The sequence below is a fragment of the Branchiostoma belcheri genome, unplaced genomic scaffold, assembly GCF_001625305.1.
Source record: "Branchiostoma belcheri isolate BF01 breed outbred unplaced genomic scaffold, Haploidv18h27 scaffold51, whole genome shotgun sequence".
NCBI classification, from domain to species: domain Eukaryota; kingdom Metazoa; phylum Chordata; class Leptocardii; order Amphioxiformes; family Branchiostomatidae; genus Branchiostoma; species Branchiostoma belcheri.
In genome coordinates, this window is record NW_017804143.1 from 1,637,996 (window position 1) to 1,664,065 (window position 26,070).

Sequence of the window (26,070 nt, forward strand, 5' to 3'; positions counted from 1 at the left end):
AAAAAAAAAAAAAAAACATAAAAAAGTCTAAAACACGCCAAAAATAAGCCCAACTTGTGACCTCTGCCAATGTCTACTTGGAGGATAGGTAGGATATGGCTATATGGGGGTCTATAAACTCACTCTGGCCGCGTTATGGGACATGGATCTGTTGTTATGGATTGAATGGATGTAGAATTTACGACCAGTGTATAACTGTGCGCTAGTTATAACCTTCACAGAAAACGTTTTAACATTGCGCAAATTGGCAGAACACAATACCTCGACCTATTACATAATCTCCAAGAGGATCTTTCAGTGGCTGCAAAGACAAGGGTGCTTTGCGCATTAATAAAGTACCTGTGTTTGTTATCGGTATTTTCAAACTGTTTCTAGCTCTACTTTGCCACGGTGGGTTCTTCAACTGCACGCGGTTCCAATGATCACAGATGAAAGCGGTCTGTGAGAGCGCGGACGACAGAAAACAGCCCGCTGTGTCACAGTATAAGTAGTACCAGGAACAATTACGACTATCTCTACCAGACCTAGCCTGGCTTTCATATCGTTAAAGCGCTCGTAACCGGGATAGAAAAGTTCAGGGAATGAAATTGGTGGTCTCCAAGCAGACGCCTGGTGTCAAAAGCGTTACGGTTAGAACCGAACATCTAGAGAGAGTCATCAGCCGCCCAGATGGTACCTGTCTGGCCAATGGATACTACCTGACCAATTTGATACTACTTACGGTAGTCTCTGCCATAGCGTTAAGAAAATCCTCCAACAAAAATACATTCGACCAAAACGGGAATGAGAAGACAGGACGAAAGAGAGTTTCAGGGATCGAGAGTGGGAATGAATGACAAAGATACGGGCAGTTAGTGAGGCAGTAAGAGAAAGTAAGGGAACAACAAAGGTACAGAGAAGAACCACAGTGAGAGAAAGAGAGAGACAGAGACAGAGAGAGAGAGAGGAGGGAGAGAGAGAGAGCGGGTGAAAGAATGGAACGGAAATAAGTAACAGAGAGAAATAGAGATGGAGAGAGAGATAGAACTTTATAGCACAACAGGTAACGGGTACAACGTATGGCAAAATATACTTACATAGTTGGTGATGCTAACAAAGCAGCTGATCTACTTTCATATACAATGTATAACAATAAAGATACTAATCATACTAATCGAACTCAATAGATAGTAATATCATATTGTATCAGGAATGTATTACATTTTCGATATGACACGATATTCCTGTCACGCGCCACGCCGTCCCTGCTTTTCTCCCCGCCACACGCCGTTATAAGTGCCGTGTTACCGGAAAGAAATTACGGCGCTGCCAACATTACAGGCGATCAGACAGGTCCGCTATTACCGGTCGCGGGAGGCCCGACAACTTTACCGGGGGATTTTACACATTTTTTACTAGAAGTATCGCAGAGTGGAATTAGGGTATTATCGTTAGATAGCTTTAAATAATTCAAAACATTGTTAGAGTTAGATGTTCAAGGGTAACAAGTCATTCGGTGTGATGCAGCCAGCTGCCGCCGCACCGCGTGCCTACGAAGCTGGCGTGTTACGCCGAAGGGTTATACCGGCTATACAGATACAAATACACAGTTGCCCCTCTTTCGCGGTGAACCCTGGTGATCTCTGAAACGACAGGGAACCACGTCTTTGTCACTTCACGTCTTTATATCGGACTTTAACGACTCGGTTCTTTGTTCTCACGGAGATTTGCGGTTGAAATTGAAGGCGTATCGGTAATAAAAATCGACCAACGGTTTCAGAACGGGCAGTCAAATTGCCTTTTACGCAAGGAACGCGAAGTACGTGCATAACTTGTGCTGCTTTTGAATATGGGTATAAAAAGTGTACAAAAGCCTCATAACTGTAAAATTCTTCTTGTCTACTTTCTTTGGGGGTATATGTGTCTTATCTTTAGTCAAGGTTCTTTGAGAGAGAGACCAACCATGAACAATGGGGTAGGGGCAGCTTTCGTGTGGCCAATCCAACGCCTGCGAACCGAGGCTATTCCTATGAATTGTTACTTGCACTTTCTCGCACAAAAGAAGACGAAGTGGCGTTTGCCGAGCTCTGACGGTGAGCGATGTTACTTTCCCGGCGATTTGTCCTGTTTCTGATCCGGTCTACCAGGCCGGGCGAGACGGGTCGATCTGAGCGCCATGTAAGATTTACAAGGAATGATCAGGGTGACTTATCGTGGCTGTAGCCAGGGGGGATTCGGAAGAAGCCATGCCCCCCCCACACACACACATGGCGGAAAGGTCCACTTTTTACCAAAGGGTCCAAGATTTTTCTTTAGAAGGTGGACTGATTCGTATCACCAGCGGGGCTGGAATCGTAGAAAAACTGCTCAGTTTGTCATTGAATAAAAAGTTATCTCCGATGTTGTCTTTGAAATCCTCTCAAAAAACGCAGGAAATGCCATTTCAGAAGGTTCATTTCTCAAAATTTTCATTCACATTTTCATTCAAATCGCATTGAAAGCGCCTCTATCCCAAACCACCTCGCGTGTTGTCACCAAACAACACTGAATGTAGTTTAGGCGAATCGTGTTCGGGCACGGTTTGAAAGGAACACGTGGCACGTGGATCAGATGTGACGAATGCGATTTACCCGAATCGCGGTTACGGTGGTTCCTTGTGAACAGGGCCAAATACTCATTGCCAGCTCAGAACATCCTAGGAGGTGGTTGAATGGTTGTATTATTGTAGACATAACCAAAAATCGATGTGGGAAGTGCGTGAAGTAATGAGATTTCTTGAGAGCGTTCTGAAATATACGTCACCCCTGAGCGAACATCAAATTGCAGTCAGGGAAGACAGCGGAATGTCGTGGGATCTTTACTGGGGCTGGGGGATGCTGAATGAATCACTGGGCTTTATTTTGGGTTCGCGTACTCATCTCATATCATCTATGCCTTTGTCGAAATTATTCGACCGTTCGGGCACAACTACGCTCCCTGGAGCATGCGGTGCTGATGAGTGAGTGAGTGAGTGAGTGAGTGAGTGAGTGAGTGAGTGAGTGAGTTAGTGTACATCCCATATCGTCAATGCCTTAGTCTAAATCATTCGACCGTTGGGGCACCACAGATGATCTGACAACCAGTTAACTCTACCTTTTCGGTTTTCTGTAGCCCGGGTACCATCCTATATGTATGCCGACGCTCCCATACTCACTACCTAAGAAATAGAGCGAGTGTAGGAGCCCCGGCATACAAATAGGATGGCACCCAGGCTAGGTTTTCTGTTTCTCTTAAAGTTTTACTTCGTGTCATGCTGGACTATTTTCTCATATTATGAGAGAATTCCAGGTGCGTTTTTACCACTCTGAACCACAAATCACTTAATGGCCTGTTTCAGCTCTTCCACAATGAAACAATTACTGCATCAAGGACTACAAAAAAAGCACGACTTGGATGAAGTCCAATCAACCTAACCCAAGAAAGCAGAAAACGTATCACTGTCAGGCCAGCATCAAAGACTCCAGAAGAATGGCTACATGACCAGATGCCGCTTAGTGCTTCATCCCCTGATCCTCCTCTTCAAAATCCTTTAATCATAAGATAAATACAGACCAGAGCCGCGCGCCAACTGGCTTTAGTCTCCACCAGTCTCCTTTTGCAGGCTGCATAGATCGTAGAAATCGACCTAAAAAGGGTTCATCATTGGCCAGGAGTTTTCCGGCCATAGCGACGGAGCAGTTTGCCTAACCTCTATAGCCAGGAAACTCCTCTGGCCAATTATATCCCCTTTTAGGCCGATTTCTACTATCTATGCAGCCTGCAAAAGGAGACTGGTGGAGACTTCAGTGGCCTAGTCTTCCTACTGATCCCGCTAACGCTGTTTAGTCTACAACCAGCCTTGAAAGTTACAATATTGTTTGTATTATGCTGAAGTAGGTTATGTTTGCCCTGTATGCTTTTGAAGTTAATTCGAGCTATTGTTTTTTTGTTCTTCCTCCAGCCCGGCAGTTCTTTAGAAGAAACGACAGAAAGCTAGCAGAAAGTAGGAGACCGCAGATTCAACAATATGTACAGCAGTTAATTAGGTTACCTCAGAAGGTGAGTTTATTTTTACATTGGAAAACTCCACTAGTAACTAGAAAGGCAACATTATCAAAGCAAATGCTTAATGTTTGACTTCACATGGTCTAGCACAACAAACTACTGCTCTGTTTTTTTTAACACATTCATAAATATATGGTGACCAGCCCCTCCAACTCTGTTCTGCCCCTTGCTACATAATATAATCCAACACCACAGGGTGTCTACTACAGCACCAGTTACCATGGTGACAGCCTCTGATCCAGGTCATTGACCTAGTATGTGTTTGGAGAAGAAGAAAAAATGTGTAAAAACGATTTGTTTTCCTTCTGCAAAGGTAAATTCAATGCTGCACTGCCAATTTGACACTGTCTTGCAAATTTGATTTTGCCTTGCATCCACAAAGACATCTGATTGAAAATTGATACCACAGCAACACCTCCGACGCTTTGAAATGAAGCCGTGAAAGTTTAATCTCTGTTGACAACACAATTCCTCCACCTGTCCGCCCCGTTCCGCTGCTGTGTTTGATGATTACCGTTAATAACCCTCACCGTGCGGAAAGTTACAGATGAGTTGATGTTCAACCATCCGTCAGCCCGCCCACGGGTAGCGCCACACGTCCCACACTGACGCACTGCAAAATGCCACTCTCCAAGCAGATACTAGGGTGGCAAAAGACAGTATCAAATTGGCCAGGTAGTATCCATTGGCCAGAGAGGGTCCATACGCGTGGCGTGGGTCTTTTGGCCATCCTGGAATCTGCTTGGAGATTACTACAAAATGCACGGAGCTCAATCTACAAAATGCAAGCTTAGGGCAGTAGCCACTTGCCACCCGTTTGACTGGTGTATAAAAGGATACCAGCACAAAAATGAAAACCCCAAACGATTAAAGAAGACGTAAAAAAGTAAGCCGAAGCCTTACCCTCTGCTTGGAGAGGCTAGACATTCTGTGATGTTTGAAGTTGATGTTTTGGTCTAAATATTGAGACATCCCGTCAAAACGATGGGGGCAAATTGAGGTGTAAAACGAGTTTATGGGTTACTAATGCGATGTAATAAATTTGAAACGTAGGATGCACACTCCTGTCACAGTCACCATGTTTGACTTTGAGCTTGTTATCCAGTCCGTGACCCAGGTTGTCCCAAGGAGGACCCATGGGTCACGTTTTGTCCCAGAGGAGACCCACGGGTCACCCGTGGGTCACGTGTGGGTCAGGTGGGGGTCAGGGGTGGGGTGCCGCACGGGTCAGGGGTGGGGGGCCGCACGTGGGAGTGGAATGTGGCGGGCGACTGGCTGCTCCAGACCTGTCACGTTAGCGCACAGAAGTCGTGATAAACATGTAGTCTCCACCAGACTCCTTTGCAGGCGCAATAAAGGGTAGAAATCGGTCTAAAAATGTAGCACGGCCGGCAAATTGGACCCTCTATGGCAGGCTGACTCTTCTGGCCAGCTACATCCTTTTTAGGCTGATTTCTACTATTTATTCAGCCTGCAAAGGAGTCTGGTGGAGACTAGTAAACACGCGGCAATGCCAGAGAGTAATCTCCAAGCAGATCTTTGGGTGGCGGCAAGACAGTATCACATTAGCCTGGTATCCAGTCTATTCAGGTGGGGCAGGCTGTCTTCGGGGCTCTAGTTTTCCCCCGCCCAGTACAACAGACCGGCTGATCTGATAGGAGTGTTACGCCTATAGGAGCTTTGATAATAGAGTCTACTCTTCAAGCAGAGGTTTGGGTTTTGGCTTATTTTTCGGGGTTGGCGTGCAAAATTCCTGTGCAAAAAAGAAACCCCGATAAAAAAGGTCCACACGCCCAAAATAAGCCAAAACCCAATCCTCTGCTTGGAGAGTACCCAAGAAACTGTTTGGAGATTAGACGGAGAGTTTTGGCATAGATAAGCTTGGGTCAGGCCACTTCACGACCTTACTGGGTGTTTATGTACATACATAACGTGCCAAAGCCAAACTTGTCCAGAAAAATACGAGGTGTTTTAAAGTCGTTGTCGACTGAACTGAGAGAGTTGTTTACGTTCTGGATTGTGTGTTTAAAAGGAGGACATGCGAACAGATGTACACCAGTATCTAAATATTGACCCGGTCAATAATCAAATAATGACCGGAACAATATTTGCATAATGACCCGGTCGATTATCGTGTGATGACTTGATCGTTGCCCAAAGGTAGCCTTGAAGACAATTTACCATTTTTTCTTAGAACTATCGTAGAGTGGAACTCGTTGCCACCAAGTACAGTAGGGGCCCCCAAAATGGGTTAAAAATCCAGTGCAAAAAAAAGCCTGATAAAAAAAGCCTAAAAACACGCCAAAACCCAAACCTCTGCTTGGAGAGTATAGTTTTCCGCGGCATTCATCTGAACTCCGACCTGGGAGATTTGTCAGGCACATAGCTGCTGTTCTGGCCGGCTTCCAGCTAGCTCCATACTTAATGTGGATATTTCTGTGACATATTGCAGAATGGCAGGAATAAACCATTTATGTCTCAATACGCGACCGCCCCGGTGCTTAACGTCCCGGAAAACATTCGTCTTTGGTCGCGGAGCGCCACACATTTCAAGTTTTAGATTAAGACTACGGAACGCGGGTGAGATTTAAAGATGTCGGTTGCTGATATTGCAGAATGGCAGGGAAGGATATGCCTAGTAGGTCTGCTTGGGTCTCAATACCCGACCACCCCGATATTTCATGTCCCGAGAAACATTCGTCTTTGGTCGCAAAACGCCGCACATTTCAAGTTTTAGATTAAGATTGTCGAACCTAGCTGATATTAAAGATTACTGATGTTGTAGAATGGCAACAAATAAAAATCAGACTTGGGTCTGCTTAGGTCTCAATACGCGACCGACCTGCATGATACCCAATGCCCCGAAAAACATTCGTCTTTGGTCGCTAAGCACCACACATTTCAAGTTTAAGATTGACTACCGAACCTAGCTGCCCGGCTGAGATTAAAAAGATGTCTGATATTGGCATTCCCGGTGAGGAATGTGCAGACAGGGGAAGCAATGGGCCACAGTGGTTAGCGCAATTGACGCCGACCCCTCCGACCCCGTTCGATCTCCGCTTGTCAAAGATCCATTGCAATCGTCTCCGGTCCAATTTTACCCCCAACTGCCATACGGAGAGGGCTAGTCTGGCACCGCAGCCTTCTTAGGATACAGGGGAAGGTACCTCAGTGGAAGTGTGTGGTTTCGTCTATCTAAAACCTGGTCGTTGAAATCTCGTAGTATGCTTATTCCAACATTTAACACGGACGCAGGTGACAATGGACAATACCCATCTTCACCTGAGTTATTAAAGTGAGGAAAGCCGTGTTAAGTGCCAAGGGAACAAGACCGGTGGCATGGTAGGATTCGAAATTCTGTCTATTTGACCATGCAATTTCTACTCTTTCCAGCCCATTCCCGAAGCCTGGTAGAGGCTAGGTATTACTGTCAGCTATTAAACGGTAGAAATGTCAGCCAAACCGTTCGACAACCATAAGGACTGCGACAGAAAAGGAGCTTTGTCTGACTGCCATGTTACCATGTATGTGTGTCGCAAATTTATCTCCAAGCAGATCCTAGGGTGGCAAAAAGCAGTATCCACTTGCCAGAGACAAGGATAAACCATGCGCGACCCAAGGTTGGTGAGGGCAGCGACAGAAAAAAGGGCCATATATAAAACGGTAACGATCTTCCTCCATCAACGTCTCCTTAGAGAGTAGTCGCTAATATCGTCAGATGAAGAGACACGTTACTACAAGCGATGGCATGCACTAATGGCACGGTCACATTTCCAAGCCGGGGCCCGGCCGGGTTGTTTGCGTGAACGAAAAATAAACAATTTTTATTAAGAGTATACACAAGTAGTGCTCATGGTTAATTTTCTAAAACTTTTTTTGTGTTTTGCTGTCTTATATTATAATTTTCGTTCCATACGACTGCCCGGCTGGGCCCCGGGTTGGGAAATGTGACCGCGCCATAAATTGGACATCATGATGGCACATTTGAAAACCCCCATATCAAAGCCCACAGACATGATGTGGTGCAGTTTTCCCTAATCGTCTTCTTCTAACGCCGGTTATAGATTTGCTATGATTGCTCCATGCGCCGTTTTTACCAAGGACGACTAATAATAGAGCCCCTAATGTCCCGAGTCGGACTTGTAATGTCCCTTTTGGGGCACGTCAGCCCTCCCTGGTGACATGTGATGATCATTTAGACCCATTCAACGTTATAGTCATGATTTGCTTTGACGCGTTTTATTTCGTTATACTTTCTTGTGCTGTCGCATGGCCGACCAACTCCTCTAGTAAAAACTTTCTCCTCATTTGGCCAATTTCCAACGTCCCACTCTGGTGTTGACAACGTGAAAATATTGCCAATAGGAATGTCTAAGAATGTGTGCCAAGAAATGGCAGTAAATGTCTATATCAAGCAGGTTTCCTCATCCAGAATAGTTTCAGTTTTGCCACCCTGAAATTGCATTTATTTTATTCATACATTAAAGACAGAAATACAACACAAAGCGATAGCAAGGACGTATATATTAACGCTACCACTACGCATAACAAAAAAGCCACCAGGGGGGCCAAAATCTAATCATTTCCAGGTCCCATCAAGACCCTCCTACCTACCAACCAAATATGAAGACAATCCATCTAAACCTTCTTAAGTTATCGTGTTTACAGACAGACACACACACACACGCACACGAACGCTCCCGAAAACATAACCTTCTTGGCGAAGGTAAAAACATAGATTAATACAAAAACTGCATGAAATTGCATTGGATGCTATTGAAGGTGAAAGTTATCCATCCAATGACTCTCGCTCTCTCCCCGTGAGTCAGTGAGCCGGGCAGCCGGCCATGTTTTATCCCCGCCAACAGGTCGGTAAAACAGCGTTACAAATGGCGGTATTCAACAGGCGCCTCCGGCAATAACGCGCCGGGTAATGAAAAATCTATACGGCAGGGCATCAGGCAGGTAGCCTGGTCCCGCAGGCGCTCCCAGGGCTGTGCGTTGAGTTTTTCTCGGTGCTGTAAGCTCCTATGTCGCCATTCCCATGCCCAGCCCAAGGCCTCAAATGGAAGGAAAGAAAGAAAGAAGAAAGGAAGGAAAGAAAGAAAATGAAGAGAACAGAAAATAGTTCCCACGGCTGCTTGTTCAGCACCAAGAACAAAAGCCAGGCTAGTCAGGTTCCCAATCTCTCCCAAGGCTACACGTTGAGTTTTTCTCGGTGCTGTAAACTACTATGTCGAGTTGCTTATAGGTCACAATTCCCATCCCATACCAAGGCCTCAAATTTACCACATTTATTGAAGGATGGACATAAGACATAAGATGGACACATGGACATGTGGGATCATTAACGTGGTCAAGGTGTGACTATTCCCCAAACACGGGGGCTCCGGCTTTACGTTCAATGTTCAACCTCCTGATGCTGAAGAGCAGCGACCTTTGCAGCCGCCCGGGTTCGAGGCTACCGTTTGGCTGCCACCCTGACTCAGACGACCCGGGGATGTAATTGCTCCATCCTTCTCACAAATGGACAGCTGATTTGTCATCGGCTGTTTCAACGCGCTGTGGTACAACCGGCACTCTCAAAGCAGAGGCTCTTTGCTAGCGTGTTTTAGGCGTTAGCGGGCTTTCTTTTTGTACTGGTATTTATTTTGGCAGGTGGATACAGCCTGGCCAACTTGATAGTGTCTTTGCAGCCACCAAAGATCTGCTTGGAGATTAGGGAATCGGTGTGAAAGGGACCTGTACTCTCCAAGCAGAGGCTTATTGCTAGCGTACTTCAGGCGTTTTTACGTGGCCAATTTGATACTGTCTTTGCAGCCACCAAAACATCAGCTTGGAGATTACATAACCAGTGCAAAAGTGACGTACTCTCCAAGCAGAGCCTCAGATTCGGTGTATTTTTAGCGTATTTTATGCGTATTCACCGGGCTCTCTTTTTTGCACTGGTTAAAGACAGCATCAAGTTGGCCAGACAACCTGTACTAGCTGTACTCTCCAAGCACAGGCTTATTACTAGCATGTTCTAGGCGTTTTTATTGGTCCTCTTTCTTTTATTTTATGAATTGGTATATCTTTTTTATAACTCTCTGGCAAAAACTTTTCTGAGGAAATAAGATAGCAAAAATAAGCTAAATAGGGAGAAAACATAGCCAGAGAAGTTTAATTATGTTGTCAGCAACCCAAAGAGCCCGATATAGAGACTCGTACCCTAGCTCCGCCACAGCAATAGTTAGTCTTGTACTGAATCAGAATGATATATTGGTTGTAAGGAACCTTCGTGTGCACTCTGACCTAGTTTGTGATGGATGGTCCCTATGTAATAATCTGGGCGTACGTTTCCCCTTCAATCATCTCACTGTGACCGGGGAGAATCTTCAATATCTTCTGGAGTTGACTACAGATCTGTCATAACGTTAACTGGGCCAAGGACAAGGGGAAGTCCATCTATAAAGTTTGGAGTTGCATACAATATTCTGTGTATGCAGGCGGCTTGCACACATACAATTTTTACGCCGCACCGAGACACACACGCACGCACGCACACACACACACACACACACACACACACACACACACACAGAGAGAGAGAGAGAGAGAGAGAGAGAGAGAGAGAGAGAGAGAGAGAGAGAGAGAGAATTGTAAAACATCATTTCGATCAGATACTACGGTGGCTTAAGCTGTACTAAGCCATTTGCCAAAGAAGTGGCGACAGATGCAGGAAACATATAAGAAAGTCGATGAATTATTTGTTAACGGTAATGATCATACGTTCGCGGCCTCGAAAACCGCGTACATAAAAGTACCGCGTTATATTAATTAAGTATGTGTACATTTCCCTGTGTATTTCAGGTATCACAGAGTTCCGTGGTGCTGTCGTTTTTCGAGAGAAGACCAAAGGAATGACCTTTGACCAATGGTTACAGCCTTGCCATGGTAGGATTGGACAGTACACATTAATCATGTGTACACTTCTGCCTCTGTCTATTTCAGGTATCACAGAGTTCCGTGGTGCTGTCGTTTTTCGAGAGAAGACCAGACGACCCGCCGCCGCCGTGCCAGTGTAGCGAGGACTTCGCGCGGAAGCACATGTCACAGAAGCTGCAGAACGGGAGCGGCGGGCCGCAGGAGAACGGAGACAACAGCTGCAGTACCAGCGCTGACAGCAGTCCTAAGAGTAGGTTCATAGATGGAAAACTTCTATTATTACCTTTGCCAAGAAGGTTATGTTTCCAGTAGCGTTTGTCTGTGAACAGCATAACTCAAGAAGATTTATGTGGTACTTGGTACGTGGGTAGGTCTTGAGACCTAGAAATTATGAGATCCCCCCCCCGGCGGCTTTCGTTGGTACTGCAGCTTGGTATCTCATGATCTGGACATGCTATGGTCACACAGTTTGGATGGTAGATAGCTCTTGGGCTAGGGTAGAAATGACATTTTGGGGCCCCTGGCAGCTTGTTCTGAAACTGCAGGACAGGTTGTTAAAAACCTTCCAGCAATTTACAAGAACTCTACATATTTCATGTAGGTGCGAGATCTCCGAATTCTTGTTTACGTATTTGTTTCTCTGACACACAGAACCGAGGTCGAGAACATTGAAAGACATCGACGGCCAGGAAATGACGAGTAGTAACGAGGGAAGTCCAACAAAGGCCAAATTCAAAACATCGTAAGTATTCATAAGAACAGAAGCAATTTTTCTTCTGCAAGTGACATTCACGGTATTCCTACTACTCGACTTTATGAAAATGGTGAAACTACGCCGCCTGTCGGGCAATTACAAAATTGCAGTCTATAACTTGGTGTACAGACTTACGGATGTTGTTAATGCGAATCGTGTAAAATCATATAGGTACAACTGTCGACATACCAATGTTATATGTATATACGCTTAAATTTGATAAGATTGTGATTCCTCTTTCTTTTTTTCCTTCTATCAGGTGGGAATCTCCAGAGTTTCAGAAATTTCACAGATTATCCTATACTATAGCATGGTAAGTCTTGATCAACAAAAATCCATGTAATTTCCTTGATTTTACTGTGATCATTCCCACAAATGACTTCCTTTTGATCCTTTCGAGGACATTTCAACCTCGTACCTTTCTAGGATTTAGTTTTCACAGTAGCTGAAAGATTGTACAGAAGAGACCTCTAGTGATCTTGAGAAAAATTGCACATTCATGAGTTGACTTCAATGTAGCATGTTCTTATACTTGACTCACTGAAAATGTTGTTAAAAGAACTGGTTGATTCAACAGATACATGTTTTTGGCCCACTCGAGCACTGCACGTAATACCATCTGCGTTAAAATGTTGTGTTTTTATTTTTTAGGGATTGTGCGGATCTTATGGGGGAAATGGAAGACCTTGAGGACGGAGAAACTATGTGGCAAGAAATGGAACTGGGCAGTTGAAATACCCCCCAAACAACCCACGATCATCTTGTATCAAGTACATGGACAACTCCACCCGCCATTTTATTTGTGGACATTGTCTGGAACAATTGAAAGGCTCTGTGTCTGTGGTGAGAAACCCACTAAGACGACCAAATACGGTCTTCTTCTATAATAGGACAAAAGCCATTTATTTGAAGATTTTTTATTTGTTCAAATCGGCCATGATATGCTGCAGCATATTATTTTTTTTTTGCAGACCGTTCAACATGTACTATATTGACGTAACGTTTTTCAAAATGTCTTCGTCTCCAAAAAGGACTTATAAAAAAGCTCACATCGCGTTTATTCGTTTGATTGTTAGTAATTTGTGTGAATATAACGTTATATATGCAACAGACATCGTGCCTGCAGACTGTGATGACTTATGTAACGTTGCATGTCCATGCTAAAGACAATATTGAGCTAGCTACAATATTTTGTGCCTAAAACTCCGTGGTTCATAGATTTCTTTAAACAATCATAGAAAAACATCCCAAAGCTGCTGCAAATCGCTATGTAAGTTCACAATGGATATAAACTTCAGAAACCACGTTGAAACTATAGCTGGTGTAAATTCTAGCAAACAAATGGTGCTGCCCGTAAAGCGTTGCCAAAAAAGACTGTATGCAAATGAAAGTGACGTCACAAGTGGGATTGAACCCTACCCCAATTACTATACATGGAGACTGCCCTCAACTTTTGGAGCCCAAAAAGACAACCCTTCCCTGCGTTGTAATCTTATTGACATAGAAACAGAGAGGATCAATAAATCATTTCATATTGCAAGTGTGCACTCGGGATGCATTGTGGGGTACAAGGTCAAAGTTGACTCCCCTCCCACAATGCATCACACACTGCACATGCGCATGTGGAATTGTGAAATGACTTATTGTTTTACGGGTAAATGTTGGAATCTGGACATTCGTCGTATTTTTTTTACATAGTGCACATGGCCAGTCGTGTATTGTATGCATAAGTAATGTAGTTACATAGGAGCTGTTATTTTATATTTTATTTACATAAATTACATTACAAGAGAATTTATCAATGTAAAGAAGTGATGGTAATTTTGAAATGTGATGGGCAAGTGTCAATCATGGAGAACTGTCACCCGCTCTTATATTGTATAGAATAATTCATTGTAATATATTATACAGAATTTTGGTAACGAAATTGTTGACAAAATGCTATGACAAAATGTTAAATGATTAAAACAATTGATCTAATACTTTTTATTGAAGAAATACAATTGTCTTTTTCTACTACCCGTTGTGGTGTATTCTATGTGTTCTCGTCTGTGTTTCAAACTAAGAGCACTTAGTGCAATTTTGTATATACATGAATATAAGTCCACTTCAATTTTAAGAAAGATTAGAACGAGGGATAATAAAAGAAAGAGGGAGAAATAAAGACAGAAAGAAAAAGGTGAAGAAAAGAAGAAAGGAAGGAAGATAGAAGGAAGGACAGAGAAAGGAAGAAAGAAAAGGTTTGGAAAGAAAGACAATACTGCATTTACATCAAACAGAAACCTGCAATATAGTTCCCATTGCTGCTTGTTTAACTACCGGGTAATACATAAAGCATCTATGACTATGGATGGTTGTTCAGCACCAAGGACAACACCACCCACACTAAACAGATCTCTTAATACAATAGAATATCAGGATTCAGGAAGCTCAGAACGTGTCCACATTTCAGTGATTGCAATGCAATTGTCGAACATGTGAATTGGCTTGTGAGTGCTGACGTCACGTCGGTACTTGCTGACGTCACGGTTCCGGCCCTGAGGGGTGCAGGCGGAAGTAAACATCGGAAATTAACCCGGACGGGAAGCTAAGAACCACCGGACTGTAATGAGTTTATTCACCCGTACTGGTCGAAGAAGCATTGGCAATGCTATTAACTGAATATATGCATTAGAATCTAACATTTGTCCTCGAAACATTCTCTTAATCCACTTATCTCGAGTTCCTAGCAAGCAATCGTAAATCATTTCAAGTGTTAAACAGAAGTAAACTAAAATACTACATATTCTGGTTGTTCTACTTTCCTGTACATCGGAAGCTGCGAGCATTGAAAGTACCGCGACATAAAGCATGTATGTATTCCCTGTCTATTTCAGGTATCACAAAGCTCCGTGGAAATTAACCCAGACGGGAAGCTAAGAATCTCCGGACTGTAAATGGGTTTATTCACCCGGAGGGGTCGCAGGGGCATTGGAAATGCTATAAACTGACTATAAACAATAAAATTCAACTTTTGTCCTTGAAGCTAGCATTCTCTTTACCAAGCCTGGGTGCCATCCTCCGTAGTTTTCGCCCGTGCCCTAATATCGCTGGGCCCAGTGACATTAGGGAGCGGGCGAAAACTACGGAGGATGGCACCCAGGCTTAACCCACCTCTCTTTCTGTCTTTATTTCCTTGCAACCAATCGTAAACCGTTTCTTCCGAACTACAGAGTATACTAAATACTCCATATTCTTGTTCTTTACGTCAATTTCTTGTTCCTTTCCTGTACTTTTCTTCATCGATTTTTATCTATTTTCGCGCTTACTCCTAGCCTGGTTACCAGACCTATTATAGCTGCCGAGTCCTACATCCTCTCCGAAAATCAACTCCTATTTGAAGGACTCGAGAGCTAGAATAGGTCTGGTAACCAGGCTAGCTTCCTCCTGGTATTTCTTAAAGATTTGTCCCCGATGTTCAATAATCTCGTGCGTCATCGCCGGTATGCCTAAAATAGACCGAGGAAACGGCTAAATCAATATGTGCCATCACGTCTGCAGGTTTTATCACGACACTAGTAGTTAACCTGGAATGGGAATTTCACAGGAAGAAACACATTTCCACCTGTTATATTTTTGGATCAAAATGATGAACCAATAAAATAACACAATATTGTTTTATTGTAGTGAAGATTGTATTATCACCGGCTTTGTTGCGTAGTACAGTGAGGCCCACGTGGTGTATGACATTATCACTAGTAGTTAACCTAGAATGGTAATTTCAAAGGAAGACTGCAACACATTTTCCACCTGTTATATTTTTGGATAAAAGTGATGAAGCAATAAACCAACAATATTGTTTTAGTGTATGATTATATTGACAACGGCTATGTTGCTATACAGTGAGGCTCACGTGGTGTATGACTTTATCACTAGTAGTTAACCTGGAATGGGAATTTCAAAGGAAGACTCAAATACATTTTCTACCTGTTATATTTTTGGATAAAAGTGATGAACCAATAAAATAACAATATTGTTTTAGTGTAGTGGAGATTATATTATCTCTGGCTATGTTGCGTAGTACAGTGAGGCTCACGTGGTGTATGACATTATCACTAGTAGTTAACCTAGAATGGTAATTTCGAAGGAAGACTGAAGTACATACATTTCCACCTATTATATTTTTGGATCGAACAAAATGATAAACCAACAAAACAACATATTGTTTTAGTGTACTGGAGATTATATTATAATCGGCTTTGTTACTCAGTTAGGCTCACGTGGTGTATGGCTTTATCACTAGTAGTTAACCTGGAATGGGAATTTCGAAGGAAGACTGAAGTACATCTTCCACCTGTTATATTTCTGGATCAAAATCACGAACCAATAAAATAACAATATTGTTATAGGGTAGTGGAGATTATATTATCACCGGCTATATTGCTACAGCAAAGCTCACGTGGTGTATGACTTTACCACTAGTAGTTAACCTAGAATGGAAATTTCGAAGGAAGACTGAAGTACATCTTCCACCTGTTATATTTTTGGAAAATGATAAACCAATAAAATATGAAAGCTGTTTCAGTGTATTGGAGATTATATTACACATGCCATGATGCTACATTAAGGCTCACATGGTGTGTATGACTTTATCACTAGTAGTTAACCTGCAATGGGAATTTCGAAGGAAGACTGAAGTACATACATTTCCACCTATTATATTTTTGGATCGAACAAAATGATAAACCAACAAAACAACATATTGTTTTAGTGTACTGGAGATTATATTATCATCGGCTTTGTTGCTCAGTTAGGCTCACGTGGTGTATGACTTTACCACTAGTAGTTAACCTAGAATGGGAATTTCGAAGGAAGACTGAAGTACATTTTCCACCTGTTATATTTTTGGATCAAAGTGATGAAGCAATAAAGTAACAATATTGTTTTAGTGTAGTGGAGATTATGTTATCACCAGCTTTGTTGCGTAGTACAGTGACGCTCTCGTGGTGTATGACTTATAACAGACATTAGCACGCGTACGTGTAATACTGAATTTCACTTCTGCTACAAATCTCTGTAATCCCTTTATAGATATTCAAGGCAGGGACCTGCATGAATCAAAATATACTTTGGGTGTTGGATAGATGGAAGCATTGGCTGATGAAAGGCATTGGCTAATAACGGGAGCACTGCCCTGCATCTAGATCTAGGTTTTGTTTCAGGATTCTGACGCGATATGTTCATATACGTCTAGTCTACACCAGACTCCTTTGCAGGCTGAATAAAAAATAGAAATCGGCTTAAAAGTGGGTATCATTGGCCAGAGGAGATGGTCGGCCAGAGATGGCCCATTTGCCTGGCCGACCAACTCCTCTGGCCAATGATATCCCCCTTTTAAGCCGATTTCTACTATTTATTCAGCCTATCTGGTGGAAACTAGTAAACGTCCCCGTTACTGGGAAGCGGGTGCTTTGAAGGCATTCTTTGGACATGTTCAGTCGCATTCTTGTCCACAGTCGTTCCTAGCTGACATATAACCTCAGGTCCAGAAAATCTCGCCGGTCTGTCTGCCAGGCGGCGTAATGGGCACAGCCCACTAATTCCAGCCCCTATTGGAATATATAGAAAACATCTAAGAACTGAGCTGTCAACAATCACCTACTTGAGTGTTCAACTATTGCAAACACACACTGACAGGGTAGTCCAACTTCCAAATTGTCCATTTAGTCCAAAAATTTAACTTTTGACCAGCGGTACTAGCACGGCAAATCCAAACACTGGCAGCATGACCTCTGACCCCATGAAGACCACCAAAAGACAAGAAGATGGGATTAGTTTTAGAACTCTACCAAGCAGCCAAAACAACACTAACGGCCAGTTTTTTTCAAGTTAGTAGAAATAGAAATAACTCCCCAGCTGGAAAATGCCAGCATTTATCCACACATACCAAGAAAAAGGCTGTTTTCAGTTGCTTTGGATGCGGTTATCAAAGGGGTCTCAGGCTGGGCCCTCTGGGCATGCGCCAATTAGTGACCTTTGCCCTGTCAGAGGGTTCAAGTTCAAAACTGACAGATTTCAATACTTTCGCATAAACCGGATAAGGGTTGTTAACTCTCAGCCCAAGTGTCAAAGATCTCTGATCAGAAATGGTCCCCTGGGAATACATTTGATAACAGGTGTTGGTGGCCCATTCCCTGGCCTAGGGCACTGGTCTGAGCCTATTGGTGTGGTCCATATTACTAAGATAGAAGTAAGAAAAACAGAGAAAAAAGTAAGAATTTGCTGGCCCTGGCATTAGCTGAGTACCTTTTGTCCACTAAGGCACCTAAAGGTGCATCTGAAAAATGTTAGATTTGCCTATTAAGCTGTTTAAGGACAGTACATACTGCACTGTCAATAAAGGATACAAAATCTAAGAAAAATGGTCAAAAACACTGAAATCAAAGAATTTCTTAGCAAATCTGAGTCCAGTGAGTCACCTGAAGCCTGCTCCTAACCTAAAGAACTAATTTAGGCAAATATAAGCTACAATGGTCAATCTGACCCCCCTCCCTAAAGTTCTGTCAGGGCACAGCCCACTAATTCCAGCCCCTATTGGAATATATAGAAAACATCTAAGAACTGAGCTGTCAACAATCACCTACTTGAGTGTTCAACTATTGCAAACACACACTGACAGGGTAGTCCAACTTCCAAATTGTCCATTTAGTCCAAAAATTTAACTTTTTGACCAGCGGTACTAGCACGGCAAATCCAAACACTGGCAGCATGACCTCTGACCCCATGAAGACCACCAAAAGACAAGAAGATGGGATTAGTTTTAGAACTCTACCAAGCAGCCAAAACAACACTAACGGCCAGTTTTTTTCAAGTTAGTAGAAATAGAAATAACTCCCCAGCTGGAAAATGCCAGCATTTATCCACACATACCAAGAAAAAGGCTGTTTTCAGTTGCTTTGGATGCGGTTATCAAAGGGGTCTCAGGCTGGGCCCTCTGGGCATGCGCCAATTAGTGACCTTTGCCCTAATGTAACCCAAAGACGCTTCCCACGCAATGCATTACGGTATAGCTTGGGTAAGAAAATCCGCCATATTGTTCCCCAAACTACCACAGGCACGGAGTGAAGTTTATAGCGGAAATGTAGTCTTATTTCTCAAATACTAAGTAATGGCATGTGGGATATTTGATGTCATATGAACGGTATTTAGTGAGAAAACACACAGGGAAAGGTGTAACAGTATAGCATTCGCTTATGTAAAGTAAAGGGCGTCGGCTTTGTTGACGATTTTTGCTGTGTTTGTGTGAAAACGCCAAATTTGTGGCAATTAAGCTTTATTAAGAAATATTAACAGAAAGCAAAATTTGTTCGCAAAGACCAAGCAGATTAGTATGTGTTACGTAGTTTCTTAGCAGTCTTGCTTCAGATCACAGCAAGCGGGGCACACGGGGCGCCGGTTGTCATGATGTCCGTATTTTGAATACTTGATACTTTATTTGGATATCCATTAGTTGCACAAATTATATAAAAAGTTAATGTAAGTGGCTCGACTGAGTTCCTGTTAGTAACGTTAGTTGTTATATCGCCTTAGTAAAGTTACAAGTCACTGTTAGTAATACATGTATCCAAATTTTCTTACACGAAATGAATTCATTTCACAACAAAAAGTCCAAGCAAAGCAAACGTGAGTTCTGATTAATTAAAGTTGTCAGTAACCATAGTTGACAGAACGAGCCAGCACAACTGAAGTTCACAGCCATCATTTCAACTAGAACACAGGAATAACGAACGACTTTTAACGAAGTCCTTTTTAACCTCCTTGATACAAGCGGCGGCTCAGCAAAGTGTATAACTTGAGTCCGTACAACTTCAATTTGTTATCACGAATAATAATGACAACAATGAGAAGTTTATTGCAAATTCGTGCCCGGGGGCTAATTGCAAATTACAAACATAAAAGAACAATGAAACAGAGTATAAAATAACTAAAATCTACATGATAAAAGGTAGTTGTCTAAAGCTATAGCTATGTCTAAAACTATGTCTAAGGGGGTTGACTTCTCCTTTTTAGACCATGGAAGACAATAATATCCGACAATCTCCTTGGTAGAACATAGGGGGTTGAAAGAAAGACCGACTTTAAATTTTTCTCAGTGCTCATTGGCTGCTCAGTTGATTGAATTCTTCGGTCCGGAAGCTGACCAGACTCCGGGGCGCCGACGGCGACGTCTTCAAAGGTAACCGTCTGTCAATCAAATACGTGCAGCGTGGGAATGGTGAATCCTCGTAAACAAGAAAGGAAAAAGAGACTTTCCCAAAGCATTTCCCCTAGAACCTCCTTGCCCAAAGCAAACTACTAGTATCACATAATCTGTCTTTATTCAGGAACAAACAGTACCAATATTAAAGCCAAACGCATTAAATAATCTATAATTCTGTTCCATTCAGGACCAAATAGTATCAATATTAAACCTCGTTATTTTTTTGTCAGCGTTCATGATCAAATCGTAGCTTCACCAAATTCAGTTGCAATTTCGAGCGTCGCAGAAAATTATCAACGGCGGCCGCCGACTTCGACTCTCTAGACACGGTCATTGACCATTGTGACTTAAATAATGTACGTTTTTCTGGCAAAATGTCTGCCAGTACTTCCCGCTGCCGTGAAATCACGGGGTACGCACTAGGAATTAGCGGGGGGACCGCGTCGTGTGTGTACATCGTGCGGAGTGAAGAATTACACAGTTCCCGCCGCCGTGAAATCACTTGCGGGATACGCACTAGGAATTAGCGGGGGGACAGCGTGTAGCGAGCCTGGTGTAGCGGACCGTCTGTTGATGTGGGTGTGTGTACAACATAAGAGTTGAACATAAGGCAGATCGTAGATAAAATAGCTAAAAATAGATAAGTCAGGCGTGCTACGTGACACATCGTCTGAATTTCAAAGACACTACTGCCGTAACTTTGGTAGTAAAAGCGGCGCCGTCGGAAAATTATCGTCCGACCATGATACACGTGCGGCGAAATATTAGCACGACGCTGTCGGCGGTCGCCCAGGTTCCGATGGGCCGGTAGTGCGGCAACCTTGCACCCGCAGTTTTGACCCGCGTACCAAACTTACCGAGGCACGTACGAAATTTTCTGGCGGCGTATGAAACTGCCCCGCACTCAGACAGGTTCCGTACGCACGGCCGATAATTTCATACGTTCCGGTGGGTTGCCAAACCGTCGGAAAATTATCGTCCGACGATGATGTACGTGCGGCGAAATATTAGCACAACGCGCCCAAAAATGCGTGTCTACCCGGCTCTTAGTGAGGAAATACACATGCGGGTAAATTTGGGACGCCTCGAGGAAATGCACGCAACGGTAGTTAGTCAGGCTCGGTCCGGCATTACGGCGTTCTGCCCTCCACTTTTGCGCCCACAAGATGCGTGTTTACTCGGTCTGTAGTGAGGAATTCCACGGGCGTGCAAGGTCAGCGCAGCGCGAGGACATACACGCGTGCGAACTCAGCACAGCGCGAGGAACGACACGCGTGCAAACAATCGCGGAAATGAGTATCGGCACGCGTGCAAACCGACGTAAGTTGAGTAACCTCACGTCGTGCAAAACCTCGTTTCGGGTACCCAAAATATAGCTCCCAGAGAAGGACCATTTGACTGTACGGAGTCTGTGATACTGTAAGTCGCTACGATCAAAAGGCATAAAATTAATGGCCTTCTCTGGGCGGACAACTCCCCTGGCCAATTAAATCCCCTCTTAGGCTGATTTCTACTGTTTTCAAAGGAGCCTGGTGGAGACTAGAAGAATCCGTTTGCTATACAGTTTGGGCATCAGGTTGCTATAATCTTGTTGTTTACCACTCTATATTCTCCAAGCAGAGGTTTAGGCTAATCGGCTTATTTCGGCGTGTTTCTAGGCGTTTTTATCGGGGTTTCTGTTTTGTTCCTGGTATCTTTTTTTTACGCCAGACTAACTTCGGGTGGTCTATTTGGTACTGTCTTTGCAATTAAGCACCAAAAGACCTGCTTGGAGATTAATTACTCTATAGATACTGAGGTGAAGTGAGATGAGATATACAACGGAAGTGTTCTTTGCAAAGGGAATGAAATGAACGTAGAACAAAAGCATGTTCAGAGCTATCGTAACCTTAGAAATTGTTGTAGACTAATAGTCTGAAGAGGGAAGAAACTTTTAATATCTACAAACGATGCCCATTTTCTTTCATGTATGAAAAATAAGTCTATGAAAACATTTAATGAACACACTACAAATTCAGTGCGCTGATGTCCCTATCTAACCTCGGTCCACTACACTCTAGCATCAATAAGTGGGAAACTGTTAAGAGTCGAGACATAAAAATAGGCATGTGACCTATAGAGATATGGCTTATGTGAAATATTATAGTCTCCTACAATAACCACTGTGCGGAAGTGGGTCGTGCGAAATCTTTATTGAGCCGTCCCGGTGTATCAGGGTTAATCTACCCGGTTTTAGAGCTTTATCAGTCACATGGGGTGCTACAATCACACAGTACTGATGTAGGGTGCTGTAACTATACTGGAAAGGTGACCCTGAAGATGTCTGCTGTAGTTTATCATCAAGCTATAATGACTATTCTACCTGTTAAAACGGGGAGGGCTGATAGGCAAGTTTGTACATAAAGTTGTAAATACCTTCTGGGCACACCCATTCAATTTCTTGGTTGTCAGATCTGTTTCTTCTTTTTTTTCTCATTAAAAAAAAAGATGACAAATACCATAGGAGAAGACAAGGTGCTCATTTCTTTATGATCTTATTTCTTTTTTGTTTTGCCATCCAGCTCCATTATTTTCCTTAAAAATCCGAAAAATCAAGGACTCTAATTGAAATGGCCTATTAAATACACTTTGTCAACTACACAAATGATTAGGTTTTGCAAATAACCTGGACCAGGAAATTATTCAAGGATTGAAAACCACTAATAGAAATGGTAAATCCCCTCGCAGCCTTATGTATGTATGTATTATTTCATATCAATTTCATTTCATCTCAATTTATGTATACTACTGTTTCATTATTGTTATTGTATCATTTTGCCCATGTTTGAATTATTTTGATGACAATTCCTTATGTATGTATGCCTTATTTCAATTCAATTATGTTTACTTTTGGTTAGTATAGAGGAGGAGGGCTTAGCATAAGCTAAATAAGCTTTTTTCCCTCCTCCTGCACCTGTTTTATTCATTATTAATTTATTATGTATAATTTTTTTATTGCTGCTGTGCAAATAATAAACGAAACAAAACAAACAAATTAAACAAAACAAAACAAAAGCAGCCTACTTTAATTTCAACACAGCAAATAGGAACAAGATTTGTACTCTCGGCGTGTCTCCCAGTTGCGTTTGCCACGGGGCTCTGCCTTTACTCACTCTAATCGAGCGGCAGAGACTTTAATACAGCGTGACGGCCTGCACTGAATCTTATCAAGGCACAGGCATGGCATGTTTTGTAATGAGACATTTTATATTTCAGTCTATGTGGAAAACAGCTAAATCAGAGTTTCATGGGCAGTCTAATGCATGAGGATGGCTTACTATATATTATATTATCCTTATATTATGTTATTCTTTATATATAAGATTAACGTAGACAATAAGTGATTTTGGCCTGTATAATAAATATATCTGTTAGAGTCACAAACCTTTCTTGAATTGATATTTTAGAAATCTAGGTGAAACAAAATCTTTGTATTCTTGGTAGTTTCAAATCTAGAGGCTTTGGCCCTCATGAGACACTATTTTACCAGCACAAAGAACGAATTACCAGCAAAATTATGAATGATTTCAGATAATACATGGTTTAAGAATCATAATGGTATAACTAGTATTTAGGTTTGTATTTCTTGATTCAGTAAATTTGAATGATTTAGTAATTTGCAAGAATTTGGCAATTTGGAAGAATAAAAAGCAGCCCACAGGCTGGTTTGAGCTTCTCGTGAAAAAACAAAGGTTCAAACAAACACATTGAGTATTTACATGTAGCACACATTGTCAAATATTCAAGTTATTCAGTGACATTTCTGGTTGGATTTCAATGGATTCCTGTAAATCTTACAAGCTACAATTTTGATTGCCTCTGTGCCTGGGAGGCTAGTATACTCTGTTGATTGGTTGTTGAACATGATATTTCAGCCAACAGTGATTTGGGAAATAAGTGGTTCATTTTTAGGATTCATGAAAATTTTCAGCAATTCCCAAAACTTCCGCAAAATTATGTCTCTACTAAACTTAATCCCTAAAATTCCATTCATAAATATTTATGATTTATCATGCTAAGATAGGATTAACAGTAATAAAAAATGAGACATTTGATATCCTTATAGAGGACTGCAAATTTTATTATAGGCATGCGAAAATCCATTTATGTGTCGGCCGTAATGACTATATCAGAATTGTGCTGCCCTCTGGCGCAGTCGTAATGTGTTACGTGTGTCCCTCAATTCTCTCACACACGACTCCAATAACCCAAAGCGACCATGACATTGCAGGAACAGTTCTCTATGCTGATGAGTACTCAGGGCTCGAAATTCATTTTTGGGAATAGGTGCACTGGTGCACCAAACCTAAAAAATTGGGTGCACAAAAATTTTTTGGGGTGCACCATATAAAATAAAAGAAGTAGAATGTCAGCAAAAACTAATTATGTTTCATTTCTTAAAAGGAAAGTAGTACAAGAATGATTCTTTATTACAATGTATCTTTTTTCACACCTACATGTTAAGAATATGCTGTATACATTAAATGTTTTTATGTACATGTACGTAAGCCTACAAATATATTTGGGTGCACCAGTGCACCCACAGAAAAAAATTGGGTGCACAGGTTCAAAATTGAGTGCACTAAGGTGCACATGCACCCAGTATTTCCAGCCCTGGTTACTACGGCCGCACCATTAGCATAGAGCATGACTGTGCATAATTCACGTCATTTTGCTCACACAGGGCTGCTTAGAACACTCGTTAAATACACAGTAAATTGATGGTTGTATATCATAAAGAGTGCATCGTAATATTTGCTGTTCAAAACTGCAATTGCATAGTAAAAAAGGCTTAAATGTTGAAAGTGTGGGAAGCTGAGTTGATGTAGAGAGATGACCATTTTATGCTATCAACTACATGATATATGATTGCAATTAAACTCAACAGCCGATTAGGTTACAATAGAAATCTTGCAATTTATGCAGATTAAGATACATTTGCATAATCAAAATGACACATATTATTTCATACTTTGGATGTGTGCATGTTTTTTAATTGATACGTGCACACAATTATTTGCAAAATCATTCAAATCCAGAGCAAAAATTATTTTCTTTCAATGGTCAACACTTGAAAATAGCAGAGATACAGCAGAAGGAGGATGGTTATAGAGGAGAAAAATAGACTATTCAGGCACCATGGAGATGATCTGGAAGTCGGAAATACTACATATATAGGTGATGTAAAACAAGACTTTGACTTGTCGCAGCAGCTGTTGTACACTTACAGTAATGAAAAGCAGGAATATAATCAGATCTGAGGGACTTAACTGTTCCCCCTGTTCCATGTCAAACACCATTCATCATTTATGACAATCATATATTATGCAGCAGTGACATCAAGGCTGGGCCATTCTTGATTTAAGCTCAAAACAATGTTATTACCTTCGCCAAGAAGGTTATGTTTTCAGTAGGGTTTGTCTGTTTGTTTGTTTGTGGTTTAGCAAGATAACTCGAGAAGCAGTAAATGGATTGGAATGAAACTTGGTAAGTGGGTAGGTCTTCATTAGACCTAGAAATGATTAGCTTTTGGGCCCCCTGGTGGCTTTCCTAGGTACTGCAGCTGAACTTTCGGTTTTGATATCTCATGTTCTGGACATGCTAGGGTCATGAATTTTGGTTGGTAGATAGCTCTTGGGGTAGTCTAGTACCTGCAATGGTACAGGTAACACTAAACACTACATGCACCAGACATGTATTTTTTTACCTGCACCACTCAGAATTTAGGAAGTATGGATCATACCAAACATTGTTTGGAAACCATTGCCATTCTTTCTTTTTTTACTTAGTAGGTGGTGACATCAAAGTAGCAAATAAAAAAAAAATGTGTGGCCTCAGTTGATGGACAGTACAAAACTGGGGACCATTAAAATTCATGTCAAGTTTTTCCTAGTTTCTAGCCCCTATGTGGATCTCTTGAAACTTTGCCAACAACCCTTTTAAAGAAATCCCTGTGTTTTCTCTTTTAAAACCTTCCCTGGAGTATTTTAAAACTCAGGACATCAGTGACTAAATCCCGGACTAAGTCAGTTCAGCTACAGTCACAATG

The 26,070-nt window shown here is 42.1% G+C and overlaps 1 protein-coding gene across 1 annotated transcript in view; it reads left to right on the top strand.

The window, feature by feature from the left end:
• LOC109480449 (SH3 and PX domain-containing protein 2A-like) overlaps window positions 1-12,535 on the top strand; it is a 31,700-nt gene extending 19,165 nt beyond the window's left edge. The window contains exons 2-6 of the mRNA XM_019782640.1: window positions 3,959-4,056; window positions 11,056-11,239; window positions 11,641-11,731; window positions 12,003-12,056; window positions 12,395-12,535. Of these exons, the coding sequence (XP_019638199.1) occupies window positions 3,959-4,056; window positions 11,056-11,239; window positions 11,641-11,731; window positions 12,003-12,056; window positions 12,395-12,476 (509 nt within the window). The 3' untranslated portion in view covers window positions 12,477-12,535. The remainder of the gene's footprint in view (window positions 1-3,958; window positions 4,057-11,055; window positions 11,240-11,640; window positions 11,732-12,002; window positions 12,057-12,394) is intronic.
• The last annotated feature ends 13,535 nt before the right edge of the window (window positions 12,536-26,070 follow it).